The sequence below is a fragment of the Acanthaster planci genome, linkage group LG02 (assembly GCF_054643075.1).
Source record: "Acanthaster planci isolate LZ-2023a linkage group LG02, COTS_SCS, whole genome shotgun sequence".
Lineage (NCBI taxonomy): Eukaryota > Metazoa > Echinodermata > Asteroidea > Valvatida > Acanthasteridae > Acanthaster > Acanthaster planci.
The window spans coordinates 11,848,869-11,859,285 of record NC_141778.1 but is presented as its reverse complement, the minus strand read 5'-3'; the positions used below and the strand labels follow the sequence as shown (position 1 = coordinate 11,859,285).

Here is a 10,417-nt window from a genome sequence, read left to right as displayed (position 1 = left end):
GAACCACCTCGTCTGGCAACAAAAGTATGTCGAGAGGCCAACAATCTATAAATCACCACCAAGGCTATGCTGTTTACCCAGCAAGAAATGAGACCGAGGGGTACCCCCCACAACATGTCCAATCCCTATACACATTCCAGACTATTGTTACTTAACACATCCCCCAAGATGTTTGAAAGGAATTCCCCCAGATTCCTGTGAGACAATGACCAACACAAAGCAGGGGGGGGTTCTCTCCGTCTCATACCTCGCTGCATATGCTATGCTGAAGAGTCTGAGCGAGCCTGGGACCAACATACCATGGAGGAAGGACACAGAAGGAGTTACAACTCTGGCACATCAGAGTTCTCGATGATGATCGACGCCGGGTCAGACGAACAATAGTACACATTCCAAAAATGCCTAATTATTGTCTGCACCTTAGCCGGACAATTGGGGCCAGTAATATCGTAACAATATATTAGGTGTTTTCTTTGCAATTAACTACAACTTATCACAGTGACCAGGAAACAGAAAGAAAAAATATCTAACATTAGATTAAGTTTTGCCGTGGTGAATAATTTTTTCGAAGACTTTGACGCACGTTTCTATTATCCATGCAATGTTTGTAATTTTATTTTGTCACTCCAAAACATCAGTTTTCAAATTTCTTTGTACAAATTTGGCTAAGACTGTCCAACAACATGTTGACCACCACAGGAAAGATAAGTTCACAAAAAACAAAATGTGCTGTTTCATCACTAGGGGGATCCTGAGATCTCATAAAATGCCTTTCCATACCAAAATACCAAAAATGATTCAAATAAAACACAAAATCTTACAAACAACTTGGCTATTTATTCCAAAAATATGAAAGTCCAGAAGAAAGTTTTCGTAAGGGCAATAACTGCAGATAAAAACTTAGGGCAGACCGCCTTCACAAGCAACTGCGCAAGCATTAAATTTGATGTTGTTGTCAGATTATACCAAGCACCAAGCATTAAATTTGATGTTGTCAGATTATACCAAGCACCAACGATGGCATGAATATTCAATTTCCTGTACTGTAGTACACAACGTTCTAAGGATGCAGATTACCAGCGAAGAATTGTGACGATGATCATGGGATACAAAGGGAGCATGGTTGTGAAAGAGGTGGTGCGTAGCAAGCATTCGCTGCGCTCTGGCTTATGAACATACTGGACATGCCAGAAAGCAGTAACAATTGGCCAGATGTTATAGCCTGGGCAGTTCAAACTCCTTTTGCGTCCTTCCTCCGTGAATATACCAAGGCAGGCACGTCATCGGAATTTTGCACAAAGGGGGGGAGGGGGAGTTCTATTGATGCCGACCAACAACGCACGCAAAAACTCGTCTATCCTTAGCAAAACTCACCTGCACAAAGATCTAAGCTTTTGTTGCAATTCTATGGTCAGATGAGACGAAAATGGAGCTTGTCGGCAGGACGATGTGCCTTTTGTTTGGCATAACATAGGCGATATGTGTTCTACCCAAAGAACACAGTCCCTACAGTTAAGCATGGTGGTAAGAATAACGTATAACGCTTTGGGCAAGCTTTCCAGCCAAAATGGGTCCGGAAACCTTGTCAAACAAAGTAGATCGCATCATGAAAAGGAGCAGTATCAAGAATGTGGAGGAAAACATCGAACAGGCTTTGGATAGACTATGGAGCTATTATACACAAGGAGTAAGCACATACAGAGATCAAAAGTGTCAATGGTGGCCGCCGCCAGCACTACACGTGCTGCAAGGACAAAACAAATTACGCGCCGCTTGTGGGCTACAAAGATTAATGCTAGGAGTTGCATTTGCAAAGGATCGTGGGTACCGCGCATGTGTGTCCATAACACTTCCGCATGTTCAACATAGCCGCCTTGAGACGGAGACCACCGTCATTGGAGACTTAAATCTCGATAATTTTAGTGATTGTTCTGATATTCCAAAGACAATCTGGTTACGTCTTTACATCCCCAAAACGTCTCCCTTAACAATAAACAGAATTACTAACTACATGTAATACAAATTCTTCAAAAATACGCACAAGAAAACTGAAAGAATGCAGCTGGTCCAGAGAAAAATAAAGAAACACACAAAAACATGGGAAGATTCGTTTTCCTTTCCGTCCACAACTGTCTTGGCATGAAACCTCAACACATTGTCAAATGCATTCTTGTGGCATGTTTCCACCTTCTTTTAACCGTAGGAACCACTAGGATTGTGACCTATGATATAAACATCGCAGTTCTTATTTTTGGTATTTGTCCTCGATCGCCGGAATCGCAAAATGGCATAATCGACTTTAATAACGCCCGACTTTGCCAAATAACCACCGCTGATTTGTAATTTTCGAGGGCATCTGCGGAGATCACTCGCTGACTCCTGGGACTACTGAAGAGAACTACACATCTTAATTTATATAGCTGGTGTTGCCCTTACCCAACGTATGTATTGATAAACACTGTATGCTCAGTGCTCAGTTGCTTACTCGGGTGGGACTCGAACCCACGACCTCCTGCTTACTACAGCAGACGTCTTAACCACTCGACCACCGAGCTTGCCGGGGTAGGCCGGCCGGTCCGAACTATTTTTGAGATGTATTTTTGCGTTAGGGAGATGTTAATTTTGCCCTTACTTAACGTATATATATATTGATAAACACCGTATGCTCAGTGCTTGTCCGAGAGCATACAGTGTTTATCAATATATACGTTGGGTAAGGGCAAAACCTGTCACATAAATTAACATCTCCCCAACGCAAAAAATACATCTTGAAGTAAGTACGCATCTTCTTCGTGCATCTTTTCCACCATTTATTTACTCCAGTACGCCGCAGCGAAAAACGGTGAGTCTGTGGGTTACCAGCTACCCGGCGGTGGCGATCACTGTGTACAGAGAATGTCTAGGGTCTTTAACACTAAGGCAGGTAACCGCGCCTTGCCTACGGAGCCAACCAGAGCAGTTAATCGGATTACGGTCAGTCGGGACTTCTTTTTAACTCCTTGTGTTTAACAGCTCCATGGATAGACTTAGCCTTGGAAAGCAATGAACATTTTAACCAGACAATGATCCAAAGCACACTGCCAAGTTGGTCAAGAATGATTCCTGGCTAACAATGTAACTGTTTGGGAGAGGCCAAGGCAAAGGCCAGACCTGAACCCAGTCGAGAATCTATGGAAGGTGCTCAAGACGCAAGTGATGGCAAGAAAGTCTTCCAACATCAAGAACATTGAGGCCTTCACAAAAGAACAGTGGGCCAAAGTCCCAATGGAAATGTGCAGAAACCTTGTTGACAAGTACAAGATCCGTTTGGAGGCAGTGATCCCAAACAAAGGCTTTGCCATTGACTACTAAGCAAGGCTATGAATAAGTCTGGGCATGACACTTTTTTGTTAATCACTCAACTAAAACACAAAAAGTATTAAATACCTTGGAATATCTCTGGCAGTAATTCCTTCAGCCTTTTGTCACCTTTCAAGGTTAATTAATCCAGAATAAGCTCGTTGCGCTACTTCATGTTTTCCGAATTTGCCATGGGCGTGAATCCTTTTTGGCATAGCTGCATAATTTATACGTAAACTTTATAAAGACCCAGCATATTTTGGTTGTTCGTGTAAAATGAAAACAAAGCATGAAAAATGACATAGGCCCACATGTACAGTTCGAGAACTGTGGTGTTAACCCTTTTTTTGTCTTGAAAGTTTTCAGTCTCAATCTTGGAAACTTATTCGGAGAGCCATCACTTCAATAGTGCCTGTAAGATATTATGTATCTTTGATGCAATGATGAATTCAAATTTGAACGTCGATTCACGATTGCACACTGCAAAACTTGGGTGTTAAATTTAACACCCACGGTGTTATCAGACGACTACACCAACACTTTTCACTGGTGTTAAAATTTTGGTGTTATTTGGTGTTACTTGTAACACCTTCTAGTGCACTGTAACACTTACAGGTGTGCAAAGTAACATCATCAGTGTTAAAGTAACACCCTATGGTGTGGTAATCTGATAACACCAAAAAGTGTTGATTTAAACACCCGACTTTTTACAGTGTAATGACACATTCCACTTCCTTTCAAAGAAAATTCTCTTCCTCTTTGTAATAGGTTTGAACCCCCCCGGCCAATTTTTACATTTCATAAGTGATGTGTCAGTACGGCATTTGATTTCAACGAGGGTGATTCAATAATTCTGCTGGGTTCAATCTCGTTTCTGAGCCTGTTGTCACGTCCCTTGCACAGACAATCCCGGACGAATCGTCGTCCGGCCCGCCGAAACTTCTCGTTCCTGATGTAGTAGATGACGATGTTCCAGTAGCTGTTGGAGAGAAGCAGGATCTCCGAGATGAAAATGGCCGCTGGGTGGGCCGTACGGCGAGTTACACCTTCGTAGCAAATGACTACGGCGAAGGGCAGCCAGGACACGGCCAAGACCGCAGTCATGATGAAAAAAGTAGTGGCTGTTTTCAAGTCCGATCTCTTGATGACATGGTGGTTCTGAGGACCTTCCATGACGCTGATTTGCCTTGCGTGGCGTCGCGCAATCTGGTACAACCGTCCGTACAGGAGGAGCGTGATTACGAAAGGGAGAATGCCGAAAATCCAGGCTGCCATTATTCCAACGCTGTCCGACTGGTCCGGGTCGTCAGGATCCATAAAACAGGTGTGGAAATGCGGATGGTAGACCGCAGATCGACCAGGTATGAAGCAATACACCCCGGCAAAAGAAGCACCGAGAGCCCACACACCAACAAGCGCCACTCGCACCCGTGGTATGGTCACGTAAGTCACGCTGCGCAACGGCCACACGATGGCAACAAATCTTTCCACGTTCACCAGCACAACGAAGATGCTATCCATCGAGAGAAGAATCGTGCTGCCGGCTAATGCCAGGCAGAAAGCGTCACCATACGGCCACCGGTCCACCGCGGTAGCACCGGTCACTGGTATGCATATAAGGAACCCAACGCCGGTATCGGTCGCGGTAAGGAACAGCATGCACAACCGAGTAACCTCGCCGGTATCATTGCTTTTCAGCAATACCATAAAGCAGAGGATGTTCCCAACAATCACAAGAAGTGTGGTAATTGTCAGCACTGTTGTCTGGATAACGATAACCCACTCTTCGCGAGCCGAAGTGCCGTTCCCCCAATCCAGCGTCTCCATTGCGCACATAGCACGATTGGGGACTTCGCGTTGGTTGAAGTGTAAGCGACACACAAAGAATTCTGCTGTATTTCAAATGGTTGCGATCAAAGAGCTCGTCTCTGTGCTTCTGAAAGAAATTAGGCCTATCTGCCGCTTCCCGGCGGGGTGTCACTGTCTATTCAGCGTTCGCAATTTATTTCGAAGCTTCGTCAATGGGTGTTTTCAAGCATAGGACTGGCTAGGAATGTGCTTCATAAGCTCGACATTGTCCGTCGTTATCAAAAACACACATCATGCAATGCTTTCGTGCAACACAGTGTGATATCTCAGTGTATATAACTGTATCCCACAAGTCTACAGTTTACTTCCACGGCAAGACAAAACGTAGAAAATTCCTCATAACGTCGTGTTTCAAATGACAACAATTAGACTCAAAGTCGTGTGGTTTTAGGTATTAGTACTAGACCAGGTTGTCCGCAGTATCGACTCCATTTCATCTGTCCTACTATGATACTCGGAGCGACTCATCCCTCCAACACCGTTTGCCTGATGCGTCCGCGCCGCCCAAACGACTCTGTTCAAAGACACCTTGCACGTGATCTTCACTGTACCAATCTGCCGCAGAATATCAAATTCACTCAAAAAGACTCGCAAACGACACTGAATGGGAGACTACCTCTTGATTGTTGAATTTCCACACACTCGACAAGACGTGTCCTTAACGTCTCAAAGTGGTGTCGCCGCGAGTTGGCTTTCCTATATATAACCAATCTCGGGTTGCTACAGCAACACACCTCGTTACGGGGGCAGACAAAATGGTGTGTTTTCCCCTTGGAAACCCAGACAAGGTGCAGACATGGAGGCATGTCAACTTTATCGTCCAAATTTCCGATCTTCGCCAAAAAAAGATGAAGCTCTTTACTTCAGCCAGTTAACAGAAAGAAGCGAGCAAATGTTGCCGTGCAAAGTAATCAGCAGGATGGACTAATACCTTCTGACAGTGCGCATTACCACGCCTGGCAATTTAACAACTTTCCCGCTAGGCGTTGTGGCAGCGTACTATCACTGGCTGCAGAACGTTAGCACGTCCCCTTATATACAATGCTGTTTCCTTTCGCAGTAACTTGTACAAAGGTACAACATCTGTCGTGAATTATGCATTTGGAGCAAACACGCTGATTTTTGGGTCTTTCGGCTTGACAAATGACAGGAGAGTTGCGTGTAGGTGAAATATTGAAAACACAAACAAAAAAATCCTTCGGTTTCGAGTGCTGCCACGATTGCGCCCTGCTTCACACACTCGCCAAGTAGGCACCGTGCACTCTGGGTTTCATAGAACACACGTCGATATTATGTACATTAACGGTGCACTGGCACCTGACTAACTGCAAAGTAGCGGACGCGACTCGATCACCTGACGCATTCGTGCAACAATTACGCATGCGCAAAAGTTTTGGATTCATGATGATGGGGGTAGTAAATATAAAAATGTAAAATTACATGCAAAAAGGATTTCTGCACAACAGGCAAAGACTTCAATGTGTACTTGCCCTGTACCGGTACATATTATAAAACTGATCGTCTCTCCATGTGTCTCTCTGCTTGGCAACAGTTGAGTAGATTATGTCAGTCGACATAGCAGGATCCATAGTTCATTAGCTAAATCCTCATCACGCACCCTGCAAGTGAAACTCTCAAGTAATGACTCAGTCTTCATTTTGACAGTTTCAAGACAGGAATAGCAGGTTGATCTGACAGGAAAAAAACAAATCGGCAGCTTGACAGTGTTTTGTCACCGTCCATGGATTGAAATGACTCCATCGTGTCACTTTTCTCTCAGGAAAAATAAATGGCACGTCATAGATTCTTCGCGGCTTTTCGTTGCTCTGTGTCCGTTTGCTGTGGTTCCCATTCTTCCGATTTTTCAACAGTGAAGGACATTAGCAAAGAGCATGTCATCAATGTACGCTATGTCAATGATGAAGATTCAATCAAGTGCAATTCATGCAATTCTGCATGACGATTGCACAAAAGGCGGGCACAATTCTTTAAAAAGAACGATCAGCTGAGCCCTTGAATAAAGTGCAACACTGCCATGGCAGCTGAGAATGATCCCTCCTACAGCCAAAAGCCCAACATAGTTATTTTGTATGCCATTACCAACGCCTATCTATGAATTTCTCCCAACCACTTCAGTATTCACGGCAGCGATAGTATTTCCTGTTGACAACATGCAGGATTTAATGACAATGGATTGGGGGAAATCCCTGCAACTATATACGGACGTAAGAAAATAGTCGGCGTAGAATTTGTGGTTTAATGAAGTTAATAACGCTCGCCAAAAATGTTCCCTTACAATTCCTTTGCAACTGCTCATACACAATCGAATGAAGCTTATGAAAAAATGCGCAAGTTCGTGTATTTTTATATTATAGCCCTTTGTCTAGAGGTTTAAATTTCTTCTATACACGAGAAAGGAAAGATATTCAATACGTACTGAGAAATGTTGATACACGTACAAGATCATATTCTTTGATAATTTTTTTCTGACCATTTATGTAAAAATGGTCATTTCGGATGGAAAGGACCATTTGTGAAGCTGTGTCTAGGCATTTGAACGCATAATCAATAGACCTGATGATACAGATCAAGTGCCATCGTTACAGCTGTTGGTATTTCGGTTGGTTTCTGCCAAGATATCATCGTCAAATATTGTCATAAAATATCTGGCGACGTTTATTTACACAAAAGTCCCGCACATATCTCTTTTGTGATTGAGAAATGGTGTATTTTTGTACATTTCCAGAGAAGTTATTGATTTTCTTTCCGAGTTGTGCAGTCACACGCTCCACAATTCAAACCGGTGATGCAGAATGGGTTCCGTACAATTGAATGTCTGTTCCCCAATCACCAGATATTCTGGTCCAGAATTCACAACGTTCAATTGCCGCTGGCGGCTGGAATTTCCTGGGAAGCATGGGTGAAAACAACTGTGATTGAAGAGGCTTGTGACATTTTCTGGTAACCAAAAACAGGACCACTTGTTTTGAGGAAACAGCACACTTGCTGATCAAACTCACCATTACTTTGGTCGAAGTCGATTCTCTTGTGAAGGCTGCTTTGGAATCTACGGACACGATCCACTTTTTTTTTTAAAAAACAATGCTATCTTACCTTCAAGATTATGGCACGATGGAAACGTGCAGACAATTCTATATTGCATTTGCCTCAACAGCTGTTATCGTTATCAGATTGACTGCATACATTGTAGTCAGTGATATTACTTTTACTCCTGAACTAATTTGTTCTCAACTTGGCTATAACCGATAGCAAGTCTACATTATCAAGACGAACAAAGTACGATATTCTCATTGGCGACAACTTTGTAAAACCATGTCACTGTAATTAATTTCTGGGGAATATAACACGCTGGTCATCTGGTATGGTGCCTTTTGCTAGCGCATTCTTCCATCCAATATAAAGACTACGGGGCCCGCAAGTGGAAATGGTTTGATAAGCGGTATTTCGGCGATGCAAAGATGACAGACTAAGTGAGTTATACCACATTAAAACCTACGATTGACACAAGCATTCCTGTGGACAGAAACAGTCAAGCTGTAGCCTTCAAGAAAGTATACCAATTTATTTGGATTTCGTCGATTTTGTTTTTTTATACATGCATTAAAATACTAGTTTTATCTATCCAATTGTTCTCACGAGACCGGCATAGCATTCAAAATTCATACCCATATGATGGTCCTCCGGCTGCGGGCTAAATTGAATTTTATCACGTGTTTTCCAAACGAGTAGGTGTAGGGGGGGGTAATGCTGCCATTTCCTGATTGGATGAGAATGAGGCGGTGGTGGTGGATTGTATTTCCCCCTACCTCCGCTCTGCTTCTGCCGCCTGTAGCCTTGAAGCCTTGTGGATGAGCAGCAGAACGGAATGATGATGGTTATGGCGACATTATTAAATGAGGGACCATTATAAAAATACCGAACAAAGATAACGAGCTTGGCTACGACCAGGGGCTTCGCACACACTTGATATGAAGTACTCAACGAGGTGCAACTGTTCATTCTGAGACCGTATAAAATATTTACTTCCATTATATCAGCTATCGGAGAAGGACAGTGCGAAGGTATCTTGCAATGATTTTGTGTCGCACTTGGTAAAAAAAATCTCATTTTTTATATCATAATTCTTCATAAAAGGAACGCACTATCCATGGCTGAGAACTGTACTTCTTGCACACACCCAGTGCTGAATGGGTCAAGTCAAATGTCAGGTTTTAACCGCTAGCTTTCCAAAGAACAATGCACTTTTAAAAGATGACATTAGACCAAGAATAAAATTTGACATCTGAATTTAGCAGCCTACCTGAAGTTACAGGTTTACATCTGCAAGGATAACTTTTTAAATTAGTTTATTTGGGGATTTTGACTCTAAAATAATTAACAGTGGCACCCACTTGGCTCCAACTAATTGGTTGGACCTCAATCTGCCTTCATATGGCGGTTAATGGACTGCATGGACATTTTATCTTCCTTTTGGACATGTTTTATGGAGGAGGCCTATCTCTGCGACAAGATAGCACTCTCGCCATCAACCACCGTAGGAGAAAACGGCTTGGACTGTACGTGACTCTCTGACATTATTGAATTATTAAGACTGCTTCATGAACTGGCATATATGGAATGCACGTTTGCTTGGCGCCAAATGGTGTTCAAATTGCTACTTTATCTGGCGAGCGGGGGCTGCGTCACGAGCCCAGAGTGTAGTCATGTCCGTTGCTGTGGCACTGCTGTGCACGCATTACGCAACTGATTATTTTTTGCACTCCTTCGATCGAAACCACACGTTCGTGTGTAGTCTAAAGGTAAAATCGGCATGGGGTAATCTCGGCACGGAACAACCGGGGAAAACGCGCCTTGAAATTCAGTAAAAACAGTTCAATTTGAAAGCTGCTCATTTGGAACCCAGAAAGGGAAGAGTGTGTCGCAACTGGCGCGGAAACCGTCGAAGGAGCTCTCATAATGTTGAAGCAGCCCAGACCCTTCATTTTATGACAGGTTTGCCTCCAAAAGAATGGTTAAATAGATGAAAAGTTTGCGGCTGATGTTGGTGAGGCTACGTTTATTTGAGGTAATGGTGGTGAGATGAATGTGTGGGGGTGATGATGTAGCAGGATTTGGGTGAGTGGTGAAGTTAGAATAGTAAACACACGGAAGTTGACCACTAATACATACATCATGTTTGTTTCCTAGA

At 43.3% G+C, this 10,417-nt stretch overlaps 1 protein-coding gene across 1 annotated transcript; it reads right to left on the bottom strand.

Annotated features, from left to right (window-relative positions):
* Positions 1-4,137: 4,137 nt before the first annotated feature.
* Positions 4,138-5,166, bottom strand: LOC110978226 (nociceptin receptor-like). Its single transcript, XM_022233045.2, has one exon. The coding sequence runs from the start codon at positions 5,164-5,166 to the stop codon at positions 4,138-4,140; it is 1,029 nt and encodes a 342-aa protein (XP_022088737.2).
* Positions 5,167-10,417: the final 5,251 nt, after the last annotated feature.